The sequence below is a fragment of the Nuphar pumila genome, chromosome 4 (genome assembly GCF_984573655.1).
Source record: "Nuphar pumila chromosome 4, dmNupPumi1.hap1.1, whole genome shotgun sequence".
Classification (NCBI taxonomy): domain Eukaryota; kingdom Viridiplantae; phylum Streptophyta; class Magnoliopsida; order Nymphaeales; family Nymphaeaceae; genus Nuphar; species Nuphar pumila.
Window position 1 is genome coordinate 145597143 of NC_143252.1, and position 14958 is coordinate 145612100.

The following is a 14958-nucleotide window of genomic DNA, read 5'->3' on the forward strand; positions in this document are numbered from 1 at the left end:
CCTCATTCCTTTTATTGAGCATAATGATGACAATTTAGTGGTAAGAGTGTGATTTGTTCCATTACCAACTGAAATAGTTAAGATTTCTTCCAGTTTGATACATTCATCTTCCATACAAGAAATTTGTTATTTACAAGGGTTAACCTTCCCTAACAATACCACAGTTGGGGAAGAATATATATTTTTGTGATTTGCATCCAAAAAATGGGATTATGGAAGCATACCATTTTTAATTTTTCAATTGGATAACTATTGAGCAAAAGATCCATGGATGAAGATACAAAAGTGTATTTTTAACTGTAACTACATTTGCTTCATATGCATTTTTCATGATCTTGACCCTTCATTTACCTGTTTTGTTTTCTATTAAATTGGTTGTTGATAGTATATATTTTGATTTTTAAACTTGGATCCAAATCTTAATATTTATTAGTCAATGTCTTAAGACCTCTTTTCAAGAAAATTGCACTTTTAAGATGGTGTTCATGTTATATATGTCTGTCTCCAGGTTTTACAGAACTCCCAAAATGTACCAATTTCACCAGTGTTGTAACTTGTACCTGGTAGCGTCCTCATCTATGCGACACAAGATAAAACAGCTTATATTGCCAGATCCACAAACATTTGCGAGAAACAAAGACTTGTTTAAGCCTCAAGTGTTGAAAATGAAAACTCATGCACCTGAAGCCGTTTGAGTCTTTGAGATGCTTGAGATTTAAATCAAGCATTGGCTCCTTGCTACTCTGCCATACAATGTAATAAAAAAGCTCAGTTATATATTCAACAAAATGAACTACCCCAGGGGAAAAAATCAGAGGTGCAATAGGTACTAGACCTCTTGGCAATAGTAACAAGATTCTGGGAGGGCTTTAATTTTCATTATTCCTGCACCTTCCCCTCTGAAAAAGCACAAATATCACAAATTAGAATCAAGGGACTTTTACAATTGAAAGCACAACAAGCAAAAGTCAATCCATTGGACAAAATATTGACATCAGTGAATTGCTTCTCTCCAAAGCAAACAAAGATGGTGTTGCCTTCAAGACCTTCTCCATCTCATACTGTTTCTAATCCACAAATCCTAACAGAGACGTGCACACACACGCATACATGCACATGTGGCGGGTCCTCTACACTCAAGTGTATAGGCAGCCCTATATACTCTGGCCAGTTTTGAGCAACATTAAAGGAAAAAACCAGTGGACAAGTTGTCTTATGATGCACACACACACACATCAGAGATGGAACTCTACATTCAAGTGTAAAGGCAGCCTTCTAACATGTAAGAGCAAAAACCAGTGAAGACATCCTTATGAGCATACAAAGTGGCCTTCTGTGGCCTTTAAACAGATTGTAGTAAAGGCCAAACAGGACCATCATATGTATGTGGCATGCATAGATACACTGTTTTTGATGCATCAGTTTCATTTTAAGCACTCTCCATGAAACCTTAACAGTTTGAAAATGATAATGAACAAATTAATTCTGTATTCAATACTAGACTGCATTAGAATCTCCAAATTCAAAAAACTGGATAATTTATCACATTGAGTTAACATACATCTTCCAACTAGTAGATTTTTCCAATCAGAATGACATGCAAAAAATGGAGTAGAGGAATTTAACTTGCACATCTAAACACTGAAGGTAAGCTGAAGTCTATTCGTTCTTCAATCCAGCGGAGTCTTCTCTCCAGTTTTAACAGTCCCAGGTGGAGAATTCGAGCATCAACCTCAACAATCCTTGCACAAGTTCGAAGTAAGATGTAGTAATCAGCATGCACCAGGTATCTTAGTCTTCCATGGATCAATGTTCTCTTATAATGGAGATATTTAGATGTAGAACGACGGCGTCTGAAACAAGTGTACAGGAATCCATGCTGTTCCATGTCTGATTCCATGCATTTCAATGTTCTTGTTCTCAAATTAGATTTGGAATATAACCTTTTAGATTTTTTGGCATCATTCTTCTTTCGCTTTGATCTTGTAGGTCTCTCATGCTTGATCCCTTCTGTTGCACCATCAACCATGTCAACTGAAGTGCCTTCATCATCAGCTTCTCCTTCGCAGGTTTTGTGCAACATTGAAGGCTTTGAGCAAACACATCCAGTTTCAGTATTCTCTAAAGGATCTATTCCCTGAAAAATACAAAGTCCTAATTAAATTTCATTTCATGCCCACTCAAGGTTGCTGGATACTGATTATAGAACTTCATCCAGAGAGTGTAAGGTCCAACATATGAAAATAACAGGAAAAAGAAAAAGGACTGCTATCACTAAGGTTTAAAATCCAAGGTGATCTAAGATCCTATGTCTGAGAAAGAATCTCAGATTGCATACCTGGGAGGTGTCTGACCGGGTGTCTGATTGTGAATAGTGAGAGAGGGAGATAGATCATAGAGATAATGAGTCTTGTGAAAATCTCTATAAAAAGAGATTTTGTGTATAAACACAATGCTAGAAACATGAAGTGTGCATAAACGCACAAAGGAGAACTCTCACAAGTGCACAAAGGCACGGATACACATGCACAAGAGCATAAAAAATATCAACTTCAATATATTGGGTCCCAAAAGGAGCTTTACAAAAGCATGAAAGAACTCAAAGGGGAACACCTTTATTTATACAAAATGGGAGACCATGGAGAGGCTCCCAATATGATCGTTGGGACCCCTCCAACGGTCATAATTAGGACCGTTGGAGGGCCCACCGATCATATTGGGTGGGGCCCTCCATGTGCTAAAAAACAAAAAGAACAAAAAAATAAAAAATAAATAAAAAATGAAAATTACATACATATTCTTATAAAAAAAGAATGTGCAAAATGATGCGATATGATGAATATACCCTTATCGGGTACGAATATATATATATATATATATATATATATATATATATATATATATATATATATATATATATATATATATATATATATGTATATGTATCTCTCTCTATGCTTCATTTCAGCCAAACCATTTTGTTGTGGGGTCTTAGGACACGATCTTTGATAGACAATACCATAGTCTTCAAGATATTTTTTAAATTCATTACAGAGATATTCACCTCCGGAATCGGTCCTAAATATCTTTAAATTACTATTAAATTGATTTTTGATCATCATACGATATAATTTAAAACATAAAAGACTTCATGATTATGTTTGAGAAAATATATCCAACAATAACGTGAAAAATCATCCACAAAAATCACATAATAGGCAAAACCTCCCTTTGATATGACGGGTGCTGGTCCCCAAACATCCGAATGAATAATTTCAAAAGGTTTAGTGGTAAATATAGATATTTGTTCAAAAGGCATACTTCTCATTTTTCCAAGAATGCAATCATTACAAGAAAAAGTACTTTTACAGAGATTTTTAACAAAGTCCAAATAAGACAACTTGGTGATGTTAGGATGACCAAGTCTTTTGTGACAAACATTTATGTCTTTATGTTGGGCCACATTACAAAATGGGGTTTTAGAAATTTTAAGAGAGTCCACATCTATGTCACAGGGATTCGGCTAGCAGGGTGCCGCACCCGCGTCGCCAGATGCGGTCAACCCGACCCTGGGTCATTTCGATCCATTTTTTTTTAAAGGAGACATGGAAGAGGGAGGGAAGCATTACTGATGGTAACGTCTCCGTCGGGGGACTGGAGCATTTTGTCCATCCCCTTGGGGCCGAGCGACGTCCGAAGGATGCAGGCGACCGCCTTGCCTGCAGCAATGTTTGCCTTCTAAGCCTCGAGGCCCCTCAATCGATTCTTCTAATCCTGGACTTTGATGATCAGGAACAGCCTCCCGAACTCGTCGAAAGCGAGATCCATCTCTCCTACTCCTTACAGATAGGAATCAGGGCTTAACTTCTCTCTCAATGCAAATGAACGTGTCTCCCAGGGAAAGGGTTAAGGATTCTCCTCTGGTTCAACTCACATGGAGGAGAAGGAAAACCATAGAGAAAGGGGTTGAAGTTAGGGTTAGGGCTTCTCTCTTTTGATCCAATGAAGATGAGAGAGAGAGAGAGGGTTAAGGGTTTTAGCCTTTTAGCTTCTTCCAGAAATGAATGAGGTGAAGCTTCTGGACCAGTGGGGGCATTTATTCACGAGGGGCGCAAACGAATCCGATGCAGATTGGATTATGGATCTGATCCAGATATAAATGAGGTCCAATAAAGTAGGGTTGTGTCTGGATCTGTATTTTCTACAATGATACTAGATCCGGTAAGATTGCTTGGAGTCAATCATTTTTTATGCAGATGCAGTCATGTAGGGATTATAAATAGATTAGATTAAGCCAACATCTGTGTAAATGTCTGATGGAATGAAGTCCAAAATAAGGTGTGAAATGTGAATACATTTGTTCGAATATGATAAGATTTCACATTTGGATTTAGTTTGAGATCCATTTCTGAGACAACGCATTGGGTGCAAAGAGACGTCAGATTGGATCTAATTTGATTGCACTATCCTTGGAACCCTAATTTTGATATTAGCGTCAGTTTTTTTTAATGGGCTCATTTCTTCATCCTCTGTGCATTTTAAAAAAATTGTATTATTTGGAGTTAGAAAATGTGAAAAAAAAATGAGAGTGGAAGAAGAGCGTGGTGCTATGTCACATGGGTGCGGGTGCGGGTGCGGGTCCGGGTGCGGGGATTCGGCACTTCTAAAAAACCCGGGTGCGGGGGTGCAGCAGGGGCAAAAATGTAATATATATATATAAGGGGGGTCTGGGGGTTCCCCCCGACGCAGGTCCAGGTATGGTGATAAATAATAAGATCAGATTAAGACCCGGGTCCGGACCTGAAGGCCCGATTAATACATTGTCCCATGTATAGTTTGTGAAATTTTATACCAGACCCGAGTTCTAATTAAGACCCACAATTTTTCAATCTAAAAATTATAAAAAATATGGTTTTACTGGGTATATAGTCCGGTTCTGATTCATGTAGTTCTTATTGGGTCCAAGTATGATTTTTCTTATAATGGACCTGATTAGACCCGGGTCTGAACCCGATACCATACCCAAAAAGCAGTTCCAAGTCTAGTACAACCAAGGTTTGAACCAAACCTGACCCGTTGACACCCCTAATGGTAAAATCATAATTGAAAAGTATTATGTAAAATATCAGGTCATTTTGTCCGTCTAAAACTGTTAGGGTTGTCAATGGATTGAGTTTGACCCGGACCCAACCCGTAAAAGACGCCATAGGGTTTGGGTTTGGTAATAAAGAAAGAGGTCTAACTAAAATCTGGGTCAGACCAAAGAGTCTAATTAGTATATGACACCAGGTATGGTTTGCAACATTTCTTACTAGACGCAAGTCTGACTCGAGCTCCAATTAAAACCCGTGGTTTTTTCAATGCAAAAAAGATTAAAAATATTATTTTATCGAGTATGGACCGAGTCTGGTTCACATAATTCTTATAAGACACATGCATGGTTTTCCTTGTAACAAACATGTTCGGACCCAGTATTAGTGCCTCAAAGTCAGGTATGGATTTGGACTGACCTGGGTCCGAACCAGGTTCCAAATGGATGACACTCCTAAAAATGGAAGATAATTTTCACGACAGTTTCAACAATATCGTGATAATTTTCACACTGTCTAAAAATAAACAATTTAAAATCCTGAAAATTGGGGCATTACTCCAAAGTTCCAAACATGTATCGATGGGAATCTTTTGACAAAATGTTCGAAACTTAAAAACGGCCATATGGCGCAATTTTTTGAAATATCGTAATAAAAGCGTCTATATCATTATATTGCGATATTTCCCTTTAATGAGAAACGTTGCAAAAAATGCATGCAACTAACCATTTTTCGGAATCAGAATTAATTAGTAAAGATCCATTAAATATCACGCATCTTTCTAGGCGAATTAATTGTTGCTTTAGGATGATTGGTTTGCTGCTTTAGGAAAAAGTGTTCCAAAAATGAAGCTTTGGAAAGTGGAACTTAATTAATTTTAATTAGAGTTTTGAACTAAAACCTTTAACGGTATTTACTTATTTTTTTTCAATTTCTCCTTTTATATTTTAAAATTTGACTTAATTAATGTTAGCCAAAATTTTCCTGAAAAAAATGCAAGAATAATAAAACTCTATAAAATCTCACGAAAAAAATATTTGCGATATTTTCCTGTTTTAAACATGTCAATACGGACAAAAACTGGAAATCTCTCTCTCTCTCTCTCTCTCTCTCTCTCTCTCTCTCTCTCTCTCTCTCTCTCTCTCTCTCTCTCTCTCTCTCTCTCTCTCTGTGTGTGTGTGTCGCTAAGAACAATGGGCTGCAACGAGGAATTGGAAGCAAGACCAACCAGAGAGCTTCCCCACGAGATCATCGTGGACATCTTGAGGAGGTTGCCCGCCAAATCACAGATGAGTTTGAGGTGCGTCTGCAAGCAATGGGACGCCCTCACCCACGACCCTTCCTTCATCGATTCCCACCTTCAGTTCGCCCTCCTCAGATGGCCCTTGATCTCATGGTCACCCCCAAAGAAATTTTTTTAAAATTCCGCTGCCCATTTCATAGGGCAATTTAAAAAAAAAAACAAAAAATGGACCAAAATGACCCTGGGTGCTGTCAACACACCCAGGGACGGGTTGACCGCACCCGCGTCGAGTCGCGTCGACGCGGGTGCGGCACCCTGCTAGCCGAATCCCTGTGACATAGGCGTGGTGGTGGAGAGTGTAAAAATAAATTTTCTCTCGTTAGAAAACATTCCTCTCCACTCTTGTTGAGGAATATTTCTTATCAAAAAACTTATTTTTAGAAAAACTCTCTACGAAAAAAGTTTCTCTAGTTTGGAAAGGGACTCGCGTCGGGGGGAACCCCCGGACCCCCCTTCTATATATATATACATTTTTGTCCCTGCCGCACCCCCGCACTAGGGTTTTTTGGAAGTGTCGCATCCCCCCACTCGCACCCATGTGACATAGGTCCACATAGTATAAGTCTCCCTTCCTAGAGCCTTCCCCAATCAACCTCCCAGACCGGTGATCCTGCATTAAACATTTGTTAGATGAGAATTGAATGTCACACCCAAGGTCCGAGAGTTGAGAGACAGAAAATATGTTTAAATTCAATTTTGGTATAAATCTAATTTTAGGAATAAAGAAGTTTTGGGTTTTAAAATTTCTAATTCCCTTAATTTCAAGAGAAGTGTCATCCGCGGTTGAAACAAAAGATGGTGACGAACTTTCAAAATATTCGGAAAAAGAGGAAATGTTTAGAGACATATGAAATGAAGCACCCGAGTCTAAAAGCGAAGAAGTTTTACCTGAAAAAGGAGTAGACACGGCGGCACCGAAAATAGCTCCCTTAAGAAGATGTTGAAGAGCTTCCATAATTTGATTTAGAGAGAGCTTCATTTGTAGATTCCACTTTTTGTGGTTGAGATGTGGTGGCCATTGCTAGTAATTTCTTCCATTTGGGACAAACCGGTTTGATATGACCCGGCTCTTTGCAAAACTGACACACAATTTTGCTATAGTCCCTTCTTCCGCCTTGACCACTATTGTTCATTGATTTTGGCTTTTAAAATGAGGAGGTTTATGTTCTCGGGCCTAGAAACAATATTTGCTCTATCACACTCTTCTTGATTTGCGGGCATTGCAAGAATACTTAGATTTTGCTTGTTAATGCCCATACGAGTTTTCTCTCCACTTAATTTTGTAATGACGTCTTCAAGAGAGGAAGAGGTGAAAGAGGATAGGAGAGAGGATCTAATTTGCTCAAACTCGGGCTTTAGCCCATTCAAAAAGTTGAAAAATCGATTTTCTTCTAGTTGTTTATGACGAAGCTCTATGGCTTCTACACTCCACTTGGGTTCGAGCATAGCAAGCTCATCCCAAATAGAAGAGATTTCGGCAAAATGCTCCCTTATAGACATCTTCTCTTGAAGAAGGGTTAGCGCCCACTTTTGGAGGTAATACTTATGGGACAAGTTTTTAAAAGTGTACATCTTCTCAAGGTACTCCCACGCTTGATAAGCCTTTTTAAACTTTATAATATTGACGTTAATTTTTGTCTCAACGGAAGAAAAAATTCATGACAAGATCTTGAAGTTTTTCATTTCTCACTCCTCATGTATTCTACTATACTCTTCAAGAGCCTTAGTTCTTTCATCTTCTTCAAGAATTTTGATTTCGCCTTCTTTAATCAACGTAATTTTAGGCTTCGGTTCCGAAATCGAGCCTTGAACTTAACCCCAAAGCCCTTTTCCTTTAATGTGGGCTTCCATATATATAGCCCATACGTGATAATTGAAGTCATTTAGCTTGAAACCAAGAGAAAAATGAGAGTCTTTTTCACCCATTAGAGAGGTAAGATGAGAGAAAAGGGGACGTACCACAATAAGATTTTAAATCTTACTTGTTGTAGTAATATTCTAAAATATTGGATGAAGAGGAGTCTTTACGCCAATCACCAAAAGGTTGAAGGCATGCTTCACGATGCACTTGATATTGTGAAGAACGGCATGAATTTCTTTCTTCAAGCGACCTTGCTATGATACCATGTGAAAATCTTTATAAAAAGAGATTTTGTGTATAAACACAATGCTAGAAACACGAAGTGTGCATAAAGGCACAAAGGAGAACTCTCACAAGTGCACAAGAGCATAAAAAATATCAACTTCAATATATTGGGTCATAAAAGGGGCTTTACAAAAGCATGAAAGAACTCAAGGGGGAACACCCCTATTTATACAAAATGGGAGACCATGGAGGGGCTCCCAATATGCTCGTTGGGATGCCTCCAACGGTACTCATTAGGCATCTTATTTGTCCGCCAAATCTTGTTAAAAAGATTTGTCAACCATTCTAAACCTTTCTCTCCCAAGCATTTTCAAGCCTCGATAGGTATACCATCTGGGCCAACTACCCTTTCTACAACAACAAACAACAACTACGCCTTCATCCCAAAACAATTGGGGTCAGCGATATGAACCAAAAAAGAAATTCATTTTGGGCCTTCCACATGAATCATTTTCCTCCAATCATTTCTATCCAACGCCATGTCCTCGGTGAGGTTCAAAGCATTCATATCCTTTCCTATCATCTCCATCCAAGTCTTCCTAGGCCTACCCCGACCTCGTTTAACTAATATATTTTCCCATTTCTCCAACCTTCTAACTGGAGCATCATTAGGCCTTCGCCGAATATGTCCAAACCACCGTAAACGATTCTCTCGCATCTTATTTTCAATGGGTGCAACACCTACCTTCTTACGTATCTCTTCGTTCCGAATCTTATCTTTTATTGTATTTCCACACATCCATCTAAGCATCCGCATCTCAGCTACACTCATTTTTTGAATATGATGTCTCTTGGCAGCCCAACATTCCGTACCATATAGTAAAGCAGGTCTAATAGTCGTCCGATAAAACTTTCCCTTCAACCGCAATGGCATTCTACGATCGCACAGCACTCCAGTAGCACTTTTCCATTTCATCCACCCAACCTTTATCCTATGATTTACATCTCCATCAATTTCTCCATACTTTTGAATGATGGATCCCAAATATTTGAAATAATCATTCACCGGTATATCTTGCTCACCAAGCTTCACTACACTCCCATCACTACTTCGTTGCTTACTAAACCGACATTCCATATATTCAGTCTTACTCTTACTCAACTTAAAACCTCTAGCTTCCAATGTCTGTCTCCATAATTCTAACTTAGCATTAACCCCAGCTCTAGACTCATCAATCAAAACAATATCATCAGCAAACAACATACACCACGGTACATTTTCTTGAATTGATCTCGTAAGCTCATCCATCACTATCGCAAATAGGAAAGGGCTTAAAGCAGATCCTTGATGTAACCCAACCGTTATCGGAAAATTGGTTGTCACCCCTCCACAAGTGCGGACATTGGTTACTACTCCTTCATACATATCTTTAATTATACTAATGTACTTGAGAGAAACACCTTTCTTCATCATTGTCCACCAGAGAACGTCCCTAGGTACTCTATCGTATGCCTTCTCTAAATCAATAAAAACCATATGCAAATCTTTGTTCCTCTCTCTATATCTTTCAATAAGTTGTCTAAGAAGATGTATAGTTTCCATAGTTGATCTTCCAGGCATAAAACCAAATTGATTCTCCGATATCATGACAACCTTCCTCAACCTAGACTCAATCACCCTCTCCCAAAGTTTCATAGTATGACTCATGAGTTTTATACCACGATAGTTTGTGCAATCTTGTATATCACCCTTATTCTTATATAAAGGCACCAAAGTACTCTTCCTCCACTCATTAGGCATCTTATTTGTTCGCCAAATCAAGTTAAAAAGATTTGTCAACCATTCTAAACCTTTCTCTCCCAAGCATTTCCAAGACTCGATAGGTATACCATCTGGGCCAACTGCCCTTCTTGATTTCATTTTCTTCAAAGCCTCTGCAATTTCTTTCTTTTGAATCTTGCGCATGAAGTCACGATTTATCTCATGAAAAGGAATGGAGAAGTCTCCAAGATCTTGAGCATGACTATCATTAAATAGCTTATCAAAATAATCTTTCCATCTCTCCTTAATCTCCTCATCTTTGACTAAAACCCTTTGCGTTTCATCTTTGATACATCTAACCATACCCAAATCCTTCGATTTCCTATCTCTCATCTTTGCAAGCCTATAAATATCCTTCTCGCCTTCTTTGGTATCCAACTTGTCATAAACCTCCTTATATACCTTAGCCCTCGCGTTTCGAACAACTTTTTTAGCTTCCTTCTTTGCTATCATATACTTCTCCAAATTCTCATTATCACGACTCTTACTTAGATTTCTATAACACTCTCTTTTAACCTTAATAGCTAATTTGACATCCTCGTTCCACCATGATGTATCCTTACCTAGTGGTGCACCGCCTTTAGACTCACCCAATACCTCCTTAGCTACTTTTCTCATACCACCCGCTATCTTATTCCACATTGATTCTGAATCCTCCTCGAGACACCAATCAACTTCCTTAACTACCTGCTCTACAAACATTCCTTGTTTAGCTCCTTTCAGTGCCCACCACTTAATTCTAGGATCTATCCTATGTCTATCCCTTTTGCGGCATTGTCTAATTCTAAGATCTAAAATTAAGACTCTATGTTGTGTAGCTACACTTTCTCCTGGTATAACCTTACAATCGATGCAACAACCCCTATCTCTCTTTCTAAGTAGGAAAAAATCTATCTGACTCGTATTAACCCCACTTTTAAATGTTACTAGGTGAGACTCCCTCTTCCTAAACCAAGTGTTTGCTAAGATCATATCATAGGACAAACAAAAATCTAAAATCCTTTCTCCACTTTCATTTCTTTCTCCTATACCATATCCTCCATGGATATTGTCAAATCCCTCCCTACTAATGCCTACATGTCCATTAAGGTCACCGCCGATGAAAAGCTTTTCTCCATAAGATGTCTCTTGTACTACTCCATCTAAATCTTCCCAAAATTGATGCTTAATGGAATCATCTAAACCTACTTGAGGTGCATAAACACTAATAATATTAATAATATCCGTACCTAATACTAATTTAATAAGTAAAATTCTATCACCCTTCCTACGGACCTCAACTACATTATCTATAAACTGACGACTCATAACAATCCCTATTCCATTCCTATTCCTATTTATTCCTGTATACCAAATCTTATATCCCCAAGGTTCTATCACTTTAGCTTTCTCACCTACCCATTTGGTCTCTTGAAGACATAAAATATCAATCTTTCTCCTACACATAACATCTACTAACTCTACCAACTTACCAGTTAAAGACCCTATGTTCCAAGTGGCTAACCTAATTTTATGGTCTTGGACTAACTTCTTTACCCCCACCCGTCCAACAAAGTGAGGGAACCCTTGCCTATTTGACACCACACCCGGGCGCCGGTGTGACGCGTCGCTTCTGGGCGACGACCTAGCAACCCTTGCACATTTATCACTGCCTCCGGGCCTAGAGAGTACAGCGCGTCGCTCAGTAGGGAACGCCCCAACGAAATTCTCATATTGGTTCATTTTCATAGGATATGACAAAGTTTTTATGCTGGCTGTCACAGGCCTACCGCAACCCTCCTCCTTTATCCGGGCTTGGGACCGGCAGTGTATAACTACACAGGCGGAGTTCTACCCTTTCTACTATTTTTATATTTAATTTTTTTTAAGTTCTGAGTTTTTTCTGAGATTTTCCCAAGATTTATCAATTGAACCTATATTATCACGAGAAATTGCCTTGCCGAGCTATAGCTAAGACAGATATTTGTGGCTATGGTTAGTAATAATAAAAAAAGAACACTGCAGCCAATAAATTATTAACTTCATTTTTTCAAGATTTTCCCAAGATTTATCAACGGGACCAATATTATCACGAGAAATTGCCTTGCCGAGATATATCCGAGACAGATATTCGTGGTTATGGTTAGTAATAATAAAAAAAAAGATGACTACAGCCAATAAATTATTAACTTCATACCCGAAAAGACAACCATTAGATTGTAAAGCCAAGCTCCAATTAAGTTGATGCATCTCTCATTGGTGCACTGGATATACAATTCGAGATCATCATGGAAATTCTTGACAATGAGCTGGATGGCGAGGGCCCAAGAATTGAAAGAGAGAATGGGATTGTTGGCAGGAGCTTCTCTTGGAAAATCAGAATAGATCCCATGTGACATCGGAATCCTCTCATTGTGATGCCGTGAAGATACTAAGTCTTTAGTTCATGCTAGTATGATAAACCTGATGTATGCTTTTTAGATTTTGCTGTGTTTGGATACCTAAGAAATATGCAACATTTTTCCTAGATGTCCAGCACAACTTGAGGCCACAAGTTTGGATTGGTTTTGGAAGGACAAACCTCCTGACTGGTTTCCTTCAAGTTCAGACTTGTAAATTCATGGTTTTTGTAATCTGGTAGGTATCTGCTTAACCCCAGCTTGCTCATCTAAAAAAAAAAAGTTTCAATCCATACATCTTTACTATTTAACTCTATATACCGGCATTCTATAAGAGGCACCGTAAGAAAACGGGAACAAATTGCCTTGATTGTAAAATGAAAACACCACAAGGAAGTTCTTGAATAATAACCAAAATTTCAAATTAGTTGCTTCATTTACCACCAGCCCAATTCCATTCTCACTTTCTTATACAAGCAGAACAGATTAAGTTAATTACAGAAAAAATTTTAAAAAAAAGAAGCTTAGCAATGAAAAAGAAGATGATGACGCTGAAGAAGAAAAGTACCATATCTACCTCTTCTTTTTTACTAAAATGATTCCACAGATGTGTAATTAAGTTCTCTTCATCATAAGATGTTGTTTTCCCCGCAAAGATGATGTCATTACAATATTCGAGATAAGTTGGCAGGTCTTTTAAATAGTCTGCCAATAAAAAAAAAACAAATTAAAAGTAAATACTAATAGGAAAAAGAGAAAAACTGTGAAATACATTCAAAGCAAGGATTTGACTTCATCAGTTGAGATAAAACAAATCTCAACTAAACAGCATGCACTATCCTCTTTTTCCCTTTTTCTCCCATTCTCTCATTTCCTTTCCTTTTTAAGTTTATATATGTGAATATTTCCTATTTTCAGGAAAAAAGAGATAAACTTGAAAGTTGAAACCCATTTAAAAAAATTAGATCTGATGGATGATCTTGTCACAACAGCACGGTAAAGCCATAACCAACTTAGTTATGATTGACAAGGACTTTTAGCCATGAGCACGATTAAACGAAAAGCAGAAAGCACAAGTTATGAAACATCATTCCAGCTAGTTACCATGTCTACTAGTGATATTTTTGTACGCTGCCTCAAGGTTGTGAAGGAGTTCAGCAGATTCTGAATCAGAACACTTGGTATGTAACAAGCTCTTCACTGAGGAATTGGGCTTGGTTGTTCTAGAGGACTCATTCGAAGTATTATCTGCAGCCTGAGAAGCCCCCATATCATCATAGGGGACAGATGCATCCTTCTTTTTTGATTTACGCTTACAGCCAGCCTTTTTCCACAAACCTAGACTTCTTTCCCAGTGACTGTGCCCATTTATGTTGTAAACAAGCCTTATGGCCACAATCAATATGGACATCACACAAACACGAGATGGAAGCCTACAATGGTGAGCAGGAAGCCACAGATCCGGTGGCATTGACCATTCACAGATACGGCATGCATATGGAAGCACCTTCTCGGCAGAAACAGGGAGCTGTTCAAGATAACGGTTTGCTATCGAGAAGAAGTTCACAGGAGGAAGGTGTAACCCTATACGTTCAGCAATCGAACCTGCAAGTGACTCTAACTGCCATGAATCAATAAGTTGGATAGGCCGAAATAACAAGCTTGAACTCACTGAACGAATGCTCAGAGAGGAACCCAGATATTTTTCAATATCAACAAATGCAGCCAAATACGGAATCTTCCCCTCCTTAGCCCATTTCGCTATATCTGAGGGTAAAATTGCTTCTCTTGAAATATGACAAGCCAGAAAGCAAATAGCTAATGAAGAAGACAAGGGTACTTTGCTTTTCAACGATCTGATCAATACGTGTACCGTTTTCTTCCCATACTCAGTTCTAAGATCAGCTTTAAACCTTGAGCTGTTCCTGGTCTTAGTCACATATCTTGGACCTGAAAAAGATAATGGAAGTGTAGTTAACAGCACATTCGTCTGCATTTTACGCGAAGAATTATGTGAAATATACTAAGCTCCTCTCGAGTAACTGGTCAATCAACCTGGTGCCTATTAGATCTGCTCTCTCGTACCACGTCTCATTCGATATGCATTTTTCTTATAGAACAAAAGAAAGTAACATTAGTTCTAGCCTACCGCAAATTCGGGCACAAAAATTATTCAAAAAGAACTATAGTAGAAGAAAACTATAATGTGTTTGGAATCTGGCTACGGGCATAGTCGTGCGGGAAATAGAACCGTCACATAAGAACGCCACAAATGTGTT

General features: G+C 38.4%; 1 protein-coding gene across 2 annotated transcripts in view; it reads right to left on the minus strand.

The window, feature by feature from the left end:
• Positions 1–635: 635 nt before the first annotated feature.
• LOC149841523 (TATA box-binding protein-associated factor RNA polymerase I subunit B-like) overlaps positions 636–14958 on the minus strand; it is a 15194-nt gene continuing 871 nt past the window's right edge. The window contains exons 2-6 of one of the 2 annotated variants that reach the window (XM_090003888.1): positions 13784–14629; positions 13257–13384; positions 1627–2137; positions 836–899; positions 636–743 (exon numbers count right to left, since the gene is read on the minus strand). In XM_090003888.1, the coding sequence (XP_089860014.1) occupies positions 880–899; positions 1627–2137; positions 13257–13384; positions 13784–14629 (1505 nt within the window). In that variant the 3' untranslated portion in view covers positions 636–743; positions 836–879. Of the gene's footprint in view, positions 744–835; positions 900–1626; positions 2138–13247; positions 13385–13783; positions 14630–14958 lie in introns of both variants that reach the window. The other variant, XM_090003887.1, reaches the window with a different exon arrangement.